The sequence below is a fragment of the Misgurnus anguillicaudatus genome, chromosome 1, assembly GCF_027580225.2.
Source record: "Misgurnus anguillicaudatus chromosome 1, ASM2758022v2, whole genome shotgun sequence".
Lineage (NCBI taxonomy): Eukaryota > Metazoa > Chordata > Actinopteri > Cypriniformes > Cobitidae > Misgurnus > Misgurnus anguillicaudatus.
The window spans coordinates 24,042,152-24,054,891 of NC_073337.2; the positions used below are offsets into that span (position 1 = coordinate 24,042,152).

The window sequence follows — 12,740 nt, forward strand, 5'->3', positions numbered from 1 at the left end:
TCATGTGAATGCTTTGTTAAAGAAGAATGTCTTAAGTTTAGTTTTAAATTGATCGACTGTGATACTCGAACATTATTTGCTAAATCATTCCAGAACTTAGGGGCTAGGTAGGAGAAGGATCTACCACCTTTAGACACTTTCTAGGGATAATTAAGTCGCCAGAATTTTGTGATCGCAGTGTACGTGATGGATTGTATTGACAGTAATTCTTGAATATACGAGGGCGCTCGGCCATTTAAGGCTTTGTAGGTGATTAGTAATGTTTTAAATTGTATGCGATACGTAACTGGCAGCCAGTGTAAAGATGCCAGAATTGGACTTATGTGGTCATACTTTTTATATCGAGTAAGCACTCTTGCGGCGGCGTTTTGAACCAGCTGTAACTTGTTTACCTGATTTGCGTGACATTCCCCGAGTAACGAGTTACAATAGTCTATTCTAAAGGTCATAAAATCGTGGATAAGCTTTTCTACATCTGATGCAGACAGCATATGGCGTATTTTCGAGATATTTCTAAGATGGAAGAATGCTGTGCGGCAGACATTGGAGATGTGACTATCGCAAGATAGATTGTTGTCGAACATTACGCCTAAATTCTTAACCGTGGAAGATGGCACTACCGTGCAGCCATCTATGGGCAACTTGTATTCTGACATATGTTTTGGAGCGATTTGGTTCAATAAGTATCTCAGTCTTATTGGAGTTTAGCATAAGAAAGTTATGTGCCATCCAGTTCCTAATATCACTAATGCAGTTTGTTAGCTTAGAAAACTGGCGGGTTTCGCTAGGATGTGACGACAAGTAAAGCTGGGTATCATCCGCATAGCAGTGAAAACTTATGTTTCCTGATAATGTCTCCTAGAGGTAACATATACAACGAGTTGCAGTTTAAACTTGCTTGCTGTCATGTTTTCACTAAATGGAAATGGAATAAACTCGCAAACAGACAGAAAATGCTTTGCAAATACCAAAGGCAATTTGAGGGAAAATGCAGAGGTGTTACAAATATGTATTATTTCGCAGCAGAGATTCACAAATGTGACCATGATTTTCTCACAAATGTGACCGGAGATGGCGGATCATAACTTGATATTTTTGCGATGGAAATATGCAATTTCTGAATCTGAACTTCTCAGTCATAAAAACACCTGCAAGGCCTGAAAGAGATCAAGCCTCAGCCAAATAAGAAAAATAACACAAAAGTAACTTAAAAGTAACGTAAGTATTACTTTCCATGAAGTAACTAAGTAACACAATTAGTTTTTTTTTTTTGGAAGTAACTTAATATTGTAATGCATTACTTTAAAAACCAAGTGGCATTCATTTTGAAAAAAAGGCCATACAAACACACTTTTTGGGCAAAATGTCTGTCTGTCTTTGTAGTAAGCAGATTGCAATAAAATTCTTATTTGAATGTTCATGTCAAGTTTCTTCGGTCCGCCTGTTTATCTGATTGGCCTGTAGAGCTGTCTATCAACCTAGTTTTAAATATTACTTCACTGCCAGCCACATCCAATCGCGGACCTTCTGTAGTTTTTTTCTTTATGCTGTAGACGCACAACCGGCGCAACGTCATAGAATGTCTCTGAACAGGTTCACGCCCACTTTTGGGGGAAATCGCACTAGACGTTCCATTGGCTTCCATTCAAAATAGCGGAACAAAGCAACCTTCGTACACAGCCGGCAGGCGCAAACAACCCATGAAATCACTCAGATCAAACATGTCGAGTAACCATCCGTCCACCCCGCCGGCCACAGAGCGCGAAAGATAAATCAACATTCAATCTGGTCAATATAAAAACATGTCTCTTTCACTCTCCCAGCATCAAATTTGTGTAACAACGCTCCCTATTGGCCAGAGGTGTCTTACCCGGACATTTACTCGTACCTCATCGAGTCAACAGGGAAGCAAGTGAATGATTTTACTTTGTATTTGAAAGTTACTTCGTATTTATTTATTATGTCTTTATATTTAGAGTAATGAGTGCACTTTTCCGTCCAGCCATACAACTAACTGGCTTAGCGATATTTCCAGCAATCACTGGATGGCGTTGTTACACAAAAGTTGACGCTGTGAGAATGAAAGAGACATGTTTTTACATTGACCAAATTAAATGTGTTAATGTATCTTTCGCGCTCTATGGCAGGCAGGATGGACAGATAATTACTCAACATGTTTAATCTGAGTGATTTCATAAGTTATTTGCGCCTGCCGGCTGTGTAGAAACGTTGCTTTGTTTCGCTGTTTTGAATGGAAGCCAATGGAAGCGCTGCTTTTTTATCCCCCGAAAAGGGGCGGTGACGAAATTTACAGTCAAGTTCCCGGATGTGCCGGTTGTTCGTATATGCGTTCTTCAGCGATCTTGCATCCTCGTGTCCTTGCTCTACGTCATCATTAACGGTCGAAGTTCATTCCAATTCTCAAGAAAGCAAGGACAGAGGACGCATGAAAATACCCGGATGTGTTCTTGATATCGAGGATGCATCGAGTGCAGACTTGCTGAAATCGCTTAACGCCCCAGAAGTCATTGCGGCAAAACTTCCGAGTTCGTTCTTCCAAGGTCGCCTGGCAAGACCGATCTCCACGAGGACGCAAGTCCGTTCTTTGCGTTCTTGGAATTGAGAAACAGCCCGTATGTCCCTTTCAGTCAAGTTCCCGGATGTGCCTGTAGTCCGTAGCTGTGTCCGAAACCGCTCCCTATCCACTATATAGTGCACTATATCGGGTGTCGGCCATTTTGTAGTGGTGTCCGAAACCTGAGTGAACAACTTCATTCTCTACATTCGTTCACTACTTTTTACCCACAAGCACTCTGATTTTGAGGGTACATTCGATGTACACTCGCTCACTCATATTTCCCATGATGCAACGGGAGACGAACGCGTAACTGGAATCAGCTGAAGGATAGCCTACTGACAGTAAACACAACAAATTTATGTTTATTACTTTTTGTTGTCAGTTATTTTTCAACTCTTTGAAAATAAATCGGATACACATTTCTTATTAAACAACAAATAAACCACAGTAAATAAATAAATATCATAAGCAGTTGTTTTGTTCTCTTTATTATCAACTAATACAATAAACATGACAAACGTGAAAAATAGTAAGAAACTCCAGCATCTGTTCCATGCGACAGAATATTCTCCAATGCTGGTGAAATTGTAAAAAAAATCACCACATGTATAGCCGATAATATTATACAATTATTATAAACTATAAAATATATTATAATTCTTATAAAATTATATTTTTAAATATAAACCACAGCATTTAAATGCTCTCCTCCACACTGTCCAAGCCCTGTCCAGTTGCCCTCTGCCACATTACCCAACACCTTTAAAAATGAAACAGATCTCATGCTCAATGTTTTATTATCAACGTGAACACATGTAATTCATCAAGTATCTGTGAAATTCACCTACTACATAAATGGGTTTGAAACATGGATTGTAAAAAGAAACCATGAACACCGTGTCAAAGCTCTGACTTCCTAAATGGGGTGATAACATTAGCCAACATTTTATGGGTGTCAGCTTTGTTGCATTACATTTACTTCACCAGCAGATGGTGCTGTGCATTTTCTGTTTGAATGAAGCTTCGAGTAATTAACCATTTTCAACACAATTGTATTGGAAAGCAATAATGCTTCGAAAGGTTTCATTTGGCCATCCCTAATTTCTGCTGTTTTGTTTAAATGCCAGGGTGGCGAGTGCTATAGCAGCCTATCCAAACGCAACACCTCTTCTCCACCTAATTGTCTCAGGTGTTCCTTGTTTCCCTTGATGTGTATAAATACCTTTGTGTTTGCAATTTTTGGTTATTGTATTGGCTTGGCTTTGCTTTTGGGCACACGATCCTAAATTCTGAAAGCAAAGCTTTTTTTATTTACAAAAAGGTGAGTTTTTATAACATTAACTTCAGCAGTATGAGTGCAGATGTGTCACTTTTTTTGGTAATTTATTTTCAGATTCATCATGGCAGTCATCATGAGAGCTCTAATTCTTCTTTTCTTGGTCTTTTCTGTTGAGAGTGCACCAGGTAACCAAGACCCTACAACCGATATTTCAGATTATATTGCCATCGCAAACTTTTGAGTGTAAATTTATGTGGATAACTTGAGCAACATTTAAATCACTTTACACAGAAACATAAAACTAATAGAGACTTTATAGCATTAATATTTTCTTCCTTGTATAGCTGAAGAAGACTGCCCGTATGGATGGACACCTTTTGGTGTGAAATGCTACAAATTCGTCTCTGTGTCAGTTGACTGGGTCACAGCTGAGGTACTGTTATATTCAGAAATTGTTTAATGATACTCAATGTTCTGAAATTATCCAAGAGAAACGGATTCGATTTTATATTTGCAATAAAATTCTTTGTGTTTCTTTAGAAAAACTGTCAATCTGTTGATGCCAATCTCGCATCTGTGCGCAGTACAATTGAACACAACTTTCTCCTGAGTCTGATTGTGCCTCCTACCACATCTGCTTGGGTTGGTGGCCATGATGGTGAAATTGTAAGTCATTTTGCTATGAAATGCTGATTGTCTGGCTAGTCTGAAATTAATGCTTTTAAAATTAAACTTATTTTTGTCGATACAGTAACTCTGTTACAATATAAATTATATATAAAATATATTGGAGTGTCATTGCATTATTTGTAAACCATTTCTACTGTCTCTCTTCACTCAATAGGATGGACAATGGTTGTGGTCTGATGGATCTCAGTTTGACTTTACCGGCTGGTGCTCTGGAGAACCTAACAATTATCAGGGTAACCCTGAGAACTGCCTACTGATAAACTTTAACAGTAAGAATGAATCCCATCCCTTTTTTACAGTCATTCAGTATGAAATGGACTAGTTTAGTTGTCAATGTTATGTGCTTAAAATTCAGATCCCTTTTATTTGTAAATTTTGTTTGTACAATTGTTTGAAATCATTATATCATTAACTTCAAAATGAAAATTGAATGTAACTTTTGTCAGTTTCTTAATAATTTAAAGACAGTGGGTCTCCAACGTTGTTCCTGGAGGGTACCTGCCTCCCTTGCAACAGTTGAAATTTAGCTCTGCCTCCCACTTCTCTTGATCGTTGATTAATTTTCTTCATCTCATTTATCCACCTGCGCTAATTTTAAATTGATGGGAAATGATTTGGGAACACGCACACGTGTTTAAAATCCTTACAGCTGACAATTCATACAGTATCAGGGGTCTGAATACTTCCTGAATGCACTTTCATTACTGATCTGATATCGAACTACAGTTGTAATGTAATGATTTTATATGTTTATCTTATCTTGCAGATAACCATTGCTGGAATGATGGCCAGTGTTCGTCCGCAATGAGCTACATTTGTGCCAAACCTCTGGGAGCGTGAAAAATCAACCTGTTTTACATTAAAACAATCTAAAACAATTTCACGTCTGGACAATGTTTGCATAAATGTTATGGCACTAATATCTGGTCATACTTGTTAGACGGTTTGTTTCAGTTTAAACTTGCTTGCTGTAATGCTTTCACTAGACTTCTACAAAGTCACTTCAAGATAAAATTTCAAATTAAATGCAATCTAAAACAAGAGCTGGATCTAAAAATGTCATTAAGGACAAAAATGCTAAAAACTAATTTTGATTATGTGCATTTATGTCATGAAAGGCACAAGAAGTTTGACATCATGAGTCAAGTCTTTCTGCTTTACAAGTACACTGATTGTATACTTAGTGTTGCTTTAAGATGAAAAAATGTATTTTCCATGTAAAAATGACCATGTGGTTGAAAAGCGCATCAGTGCCTGGTATCAGACACTCTTCTGCAGGCAGGTGGAGGGGTGGGGCTGTGTTGCCTACCCTCCACTGCCACTTTCAGAGTGTTCTTGTAGCAGCTAGGAGGTTGCTCAGGTTGCACCAACAGTACAACTTGTCCAGTTAAAAGTTGTTCTATCACTGAAATAATTTTAGAGACATTATTTAAAGGTAAAAAACTACACAGTGTTGCTTTAACTTGAAACTCAACTTACTGGAGTACTTCAAAAAAGCAATTGGTCAATTGTGGAGTAACATTTTTATTTCATTTAATGTCTCCCAGACCTGCCCACCCCACTTATGGACACATTGTTTTGTGCATTTCTTGTTTTGGACCGTTGGTCTTGGTCATTGTAGTCTTGTTAAGTTTACCCACCAGTGCAGCATCTCACAAAAACCTAGGGTATGCTATGGTATCATTTTTTTTTCTGGCCGTACAATGATCTCAAATGATCAAAAAGCTGTTGTGACAAGATCTGATTCTGTAGCCATCTTTAAGAATGAACTAAAACATAATCTCTTATGGCAACACCTGACTTCCTAATACAGAGATCAATATCTTTAATTTTTGTGATCTAATTGCATCAAGTCGAACAAGGCTATTACATAAGAGCAGCGCTCATCATCAGACCTCCTGCAGGGGGAATCACACTATTATTAATTATCACTATGGGGTGTAACAATGTTCAGATGTTCTGTTTTACAAAAAATCTCTTTTTTTTTGAATGTGCATTAGCACAAACTGTATTTCTTTGAGGGGCCATGTGGCTAGAAAATCATACGTCACTTATGAATGCATATATGAAAGCATATAAACACTCGCATATACATGTATATACAGGATGTTCCAGCAAATACCTAATCTGTGCATACTTATGTGAAATTTATACTAATACATCTTAAGTTAGTAATGTTTACATATACAATTGTGAATAACTTACTACATGCAAACTTGATGCACGCAATATGGAGTGAATTTTGTGCCATATTTAAACAAACTCAATCTGTTTGCTGGAAAAGGGCTATCTGTTGTTTGGATTGCATGGTCACATCCAGGCCCGGATTGGCCAAGGGAGAAATGGGAGAATTTCTGGTGGGCCGGTCAGTTTTTTTTTTCATGCCACCGGGTTCAAGGTTGCTGTCCCTCGTTTAATTTGCGGGTGAGGTTTGTCACCGCCGCTTTATGCCCAAGTTGATTGTATTCTGAGTCTCGACCGCTTATTGGAAGGATTCTTGCATTAGAAAATGGAAAACACAGGAAGCACAGTTTTCTTCCGCTTTTTCGAAATCTATTCGAAATGTCTGAAAATTCTGATATTTCTTGATGTCTTTTCTATTAATAACGGATATAAGTGGCGTGATGAGAAAAATACATGTTTACTCTATCATGAGTCAGGTCTGGTGCATTATTAAATACACTAACAGGTAACAGACAGTAGAGGGCGCAATTAAACTAAAATCGTCAGGTTCAGTCAAGGCCGCGTTATCCTAATGGGCAACATGGGCTGCAGCCCAGGGCCCCGAACACTAGGGGGCCTCCGAGACAATTCTATTTTGAGTTTTTAAAAACATTTTGATTGACGTAATTATGCGTGAGTGCTACCTAGAGCAGAGGCCCCCAACCACTGGGTCGCAAGAATGTTCTGAAAAAAATTGTATAATAGCTACGTAATAGCTTATGGGATATTTTGTCCTTTAAGAGCCGACTTCAAATAACATCGATCATTTCCACTCTTGTACAAGGCCGCGGTCTCTCTCTCTCTCTCTCTCTCTCTCCCTCTCTCTCTCTCTCTCAGCGCATCGGCAATCACATTGCTGTTTTTAGAGTTTGAGTATACAGTACTTCTAAAATACAGAGGTATTATTTATGAATCATTTGCAAATGTACCTCGCAAATCATGTATACGTGTAGACGTTCAACCTTGTAACATCGCAAATGACTGAAAAGTAATTTCAGAATTATCCAGATCAAACCATGATCAAAATAAACTCTTTAACTGCAGTAATAATATTTTAACGGGTACACTTTTAACGTAAGACAGCATCCAAGACATAATCTATTAAAGACTTCTCCCTGTATTAATTTCGTGTAAGAAGGCTGTGTCTTTATTTCTTGTTTGTGTATGGATCGACTTTTTTCTTAGTTTAACTGTTGGATGGATACACGAACAGCCATCTTCTGTGGTAAGTCCTTACATTAAAAAAATGTATATGCAAAAGCGAAGTTGTAAGATAAGGCAACATGCATGTTTATTCTGTTTCATGTTTATTTCGTTTCGTTTTGTATAGCCCTTTTTATTTTTTTATTTCTGCACCCGTTGCAACTGCGAGCAGCAGAGCAACCTGCCTTCGCTTTTTAAAAATAGTGTGTGTTGATAATAAACGTTTAAACTAAAATTGTGATATGCTGAAAATATTTATTTTAAATAGTTGTTATTATAGGCAAGTGAAGTGTTGATTTGAGAGGATCAATTCATCATACATGTCGTCAACTTGTTGTCGGCCGCTAACCACTAGTTATCATAAAAACTTTAACAAACAAAAACTGCTCTAAAATGTAAATATAAAAGAAATATAACTATTTTGCAATTTAAAACAAAACTGAACTGCTTTAATTGCTGCAAGAGTACAGCTGTACAAGCTGTGTAAGCAGTTATTTTTCGCTATTTCTGCGGATTTCTTTTGCAAAATCTATGCAGAATTTTGCAGAATGATTTAAAATGTTTTAAAACGATCCGAGAGAATGTGCGCTGTGAATATTACAAAAAATAAAATATTTTATAACATATTATACATTTTATTAAAGGATTACCCTGAATTAAACTAGACCAACATGAACCAACAGATAATGGATAATGTGCTTTCACGACCATAGAGTTTTATATAATATACACATATTACTGTCTACAGTGTAACAGTAAAAAGAAAAGGCTTCTCATAATAAATGTAGCGTATATAGCAAGATAATTTCATCAATTTAACACGACAATGTATATATATTTATCTTGTAAATGAATTTGAAATAATAAATAATTGTCGTGTCACGTAGCAAGAGAGACGATAGAGATCTCATTAACTTCTCCGCAGTAAGTTTTATTTCAAATTCAAATTTTACATATTAAATAGACTATTAAAAAGTTTGTGCTTCTCTCATAAAAACCTCACAGCAGACAGCACAGACTTAAACTTACAAACATACGCGATGCAGTTACTATATCTGCGGACACAGATTCCTAATGGGGAGAATTAAAAAGTTCGGACTCGGGTCGGACTCGGGCTGAGAATTCTGGGCTCTACTACTTTTGCGTCAACTTGATTATAATAATTTAATTGAGGAATTATATTTAAAGAAGAACAGACAGAAGCACTTTTAGTTGTGAGTTGCATTTAATAAATGTTATTTTCTGGGCTGTTTCTGATTGTAAAATTATTACTTGATAATATTGTTTAATTTATTTAAATAATTTCAGCCTACTTTTGCGTCAACTTGATTTTAATAATTTAATTGAGGAATTATATTTAAAGAAGAACAGACAGAAGCACTTTTAGTTGTGAGTTGCATTTAATAAATGTTATTTTCTGGGCTGTTTCTGATTGTAAAATTATTACTTGATAATATTGTTTAATTTATTTAAATAATTTCAGCCTACTTTGCGTCAACTTGATTTTAATAATTTATTTGAGGAATTATATTTAAAGAAGAACAGAAAGAGGCACTTTTTGTTGTAAGTTTTATTAAATAAATGTTATTTTCTGGGCTATTTCTGATTGTAAAATTATTTGATAATATTGTTTAATTTATTTAAATAATTTTAGCCATTTGATGTTGCACATACGCTGTAAAAACACTGGATTTACTAAAAAAATATAGACAGTGCATCGTTTTTGCATCCTCTTTTTTTAGTAAGTTTTACAAAAAAAATTACGCAATGGGGCACTTAGTAAATCCAGCCTTTATTTTTTTCAGTGTATATTGGGGGGCCTCAAACCAGCTTTAGCCCAGGGCCTCACAAAGGCTTAACCCGGCACTGGGTTCAGTATCTTTAAATAATATATTTATGTCAAACTTTAACAAAAACACATTCATTTAATAGTACAGTAAATGTTATACTTTAGACTATCATGGCAAAATTGATGCACCCCAGCCGCCGGAATTTTACAGCTTCTTACGATTTTTTTTACAGTGCAGTCTGTTTTGCACGGATGCTGTTTGACATCTATACCTTATCTGTCTGTTAGAGGTAATTGCACTGATATCTGTTCCATCTGAATAATAAAACATGATTTATTTATATAGAGTAAAAATAACTTTTAGTTATATGGGTCTTCAGGGGATCCAGGGCCCCTTGAGGTCTGAGGTGGTATTACATTTAATGTGTTGTCCTTAACTTGACACATCTCTGTGTTATTACTAGAACAACACACTTTGTGTTTTAACACATCGTGTGTTCACCCTTTTATTTATTTGAACACAAAATCAACACAAATGACCCATTTAATAAATACGGGGTTAGTGCACCAAGATTGAAGACTGTGAATATTTGTACAATCTGCTTTACACAACGATGTTAAAACAGCATGAGCTATTGTTAATATAAAAGACCTCACAAGTGCAAAATTGCTCTGATAGACATCTAAACCTCACATTCATCTCAACTTCTGGCTTTAAGTTTCAGTTCTTAACCATCAATTCATATTTTTCCATTCTGTGTTTGATATAAGCGTGTTTATGTTTGCAAAGATCCTGCTCTTCTACTGATAGTGGGGGTCCTGATGTTCTTCATCACTTTCTGTGGCTGCGTGGGATCTCTGAGAGCCCATACACTGTAAATAGTAAAAAGTTGGATCAACTTAAAAAGTTACTTCAACTGGTAACAACTAAAAAATAAGTTTTCTCAATGTATATATTTAAGTACATTGTAATATAAAACTGATTTTTGTTTCTATAGATACAATACTGTTTTATTGTTTCAATATAAATGACTGAATTATATCATTAATGGAGTGTTAATAGATTATTTATTTTTATCTTGAAGTGACTTTCTAGTGAAAGCATGACAACATTTCTTTACCGTTTATATCAAGCAGACTGCAATAAAATTCTTACTTAAGTGCTTCTTCACATGATTGATCACACACATAAGAAACACACTAAAAATATTAAAATAAACAAATCAATATATGCAATATATTTATATAAAATACTTGCAATAAACAGTAAAAAAACAAAATCTAATATAAAGACAGAGTTATGCAATCAAAATATGTAAAACATATATACATGTAAAATATACTGAAAGAAATGTGAACACAGAAAAGTGTTCATGTGTCAGATCAAGATGTTTATTTTGATAATCATCACATTTCATCATATATCGTATACATACAGATTTACTTTTCTTGTCTATGTTATGGAGTCCCTTCCACTGAAGTAAGTATAAAAGATAGGACTCATCATTGACCCTCAAACAATCTACAGTAAAGTTCTGAAAGTGAAGATTTGAAAAAAGGTGAGTTTTTTTAGTAACATTAGCTTCAGCAGTGTATATATGAGTGCAGATGTTTCCCTTTTCCTGTTAATTTATTTTCAGATTCATCATGGCAGTCATGAGAGCTCTTGTGCTTCTTTTCTTGGTCTTTTCTGTTGAGAATGCAGCAGGTAACAAAGACATTTACCAAACCCTGTAACCAATATTACAGATTAAATTCCCATAAAACTTTGAAGGAGTGTAACCTGTAAAAGAATATCATGATCAACATTTAAAGCACTTCTACACAGAAACATAAAACTGATAATGTGACTTTATATTAATATTTGATTCACTGTATAGCTCATCACTGCCATCATGGATGGAGACCTTTTGGTGTGAAATGCTACAAATTCTGAGTTCAAGGATATTTGTTGTCCTGTCTTGTTCTAAACTAAACAGATTCAATTTTATATTTGCAATAAAATAATCTCTCTCTCTCTCTTTAGAAAAACTGTCAATCCTGTGGTGCAAATCTTGCATCTGTGCATGATATAATGGAAAACAACTTTCTCTCGAGTCTTGTGCATGCTAACACACGTGCTTGGATTGGTGGTCATGATGGTGAAATTGTAAATTATTTTGCTCTGAAATGCATACTTGCTAGTCTGAAATTAATGGTTGTAATATAAAACTGATTTTTGTTTCTATAGATACAATACTGTTTTATTGTTTCAATATAAATGACTGAATTATATCATTAATGGAGTGTTAATATATTATTAGTAAACTCTTTGACTCTCCTCACTCATTAGGAAGGACAATGGTTGTGGTCTGATGGATCTCAGTTTGTCTTTACCAACTGGTGCCCTCCACAACCTGACAGTTATGCTGGTCGTGAGAACTGCATGGAGATAAACATTAGTGGTAAGAATGTCTCCTCTCCTTATTTTTTTTAATTAAAATCCTAACATTTTATAGCATTTAATATGACATAAGCTAGTTTAGTTGTAAGAAAATGTTAAGTGTTCACTATATTCAGATCTCTTTCATTTTTATTTTTAAATTGCAGCCTAATAGTACAATTGTTTGAATTAATTTTTATCTCATTAATCAGTGTCCCATAAGGAAAACATTTTAGAATTTTGTTTGCTGTAATGTTTCTACATCTCGTTTAAAGTGCTTTACATGATTGGGGGAATCTTCTCAACCACCACCAATGAGTGAACTACACCAGTAATGATCAGTACTCATTTTATTTTCATCTTATCCCACAGCTACGCATTGCTGGAATGATGCGCAGTGTTCAACGACAATGGGCTACATTTGTGTCAAATCTCTGCAATCTTAAAAAAATCAATCTGTTTCAAAAGTACTATATGATTGTACTACATGCCTATAAATTTTTTCTGATCTTATCTTTAAAATCTTTCAAATATCTCTGAAATTATCTTAAAAAAT

The 12,740-nt window shown here is 35.4% G+C and overlaps 2 protein-coding genes across 4 annotated transcripts in view; both read left to right on the top strand.

Annotated features, from left to right (window-relative positions):
* The first annotated feature begins 3,809 nt into the window (after window positions 1–3,809).
* The window catches only part of LOC129432018 (ladderlectin), a 174,029-nt gene continuing 165,098 nt past the window's right edge, over window positions 3,810–12,740 (top strand). The window contains exons 1-6 of one of the 2 annotated variants that reach the window (XM_073868464.1): window positions 3,813–3,899; window positions 3,972–4,042; window positions 4,202–4,290; window positions 4,398–4,523; window positions 4,702–4,816; window positions 5,314–5,425. In XM_073868464.1, the coding sequence (XP_073724565.1) occupies window positions 3,979–4,042; window positions 4,202–4,290; window positions 4,398–4,523; window positions 4,702–4,816; window positions 5,314–5,387 (468 nt within the window). In that variant the 5' untranslated portion in view covers window positions 3,813–3,899; window positions 3,972–3,978 and the 3' untranslated portion in view covers window positions 5,388–5,425. Of the gene's footprint in view, window positions 3,900–3,971; window positions 4,043–4,201; window positions 4,291–4,397; window positions 4,524–4,701; window positions 4,817–5,313; window positions 5,426–12,740 lie in introns of those variants that run through there. The other variant, XM_073868471.1, reaches the window with a different exon arrangement.
* Window positions 11,270–12,740, top strand: part of LOC141364284 (galactose-specific lectin nattectin-like) — a 163,567-nt gene continuing 162,096 nt past the window's right edge. The window contains exons 1-3 of one of the 2 annotated variants that reach the window (XR_012369992.1): window positions 11,270–11,321; window positions 11,403–11,470; window positions 11,643–11,702. The gene's annotated coding sequence lies outside the window, so the exon portion shown is untranslated. Of the gene's footprint in view, window positions 11,322–11,402; window positions 11,471–11,642; window positions 11,703–12,740 lie in introns of those variants that run through there. The other variant, XR_012369986.1, reaches the window with a different exon arrangement.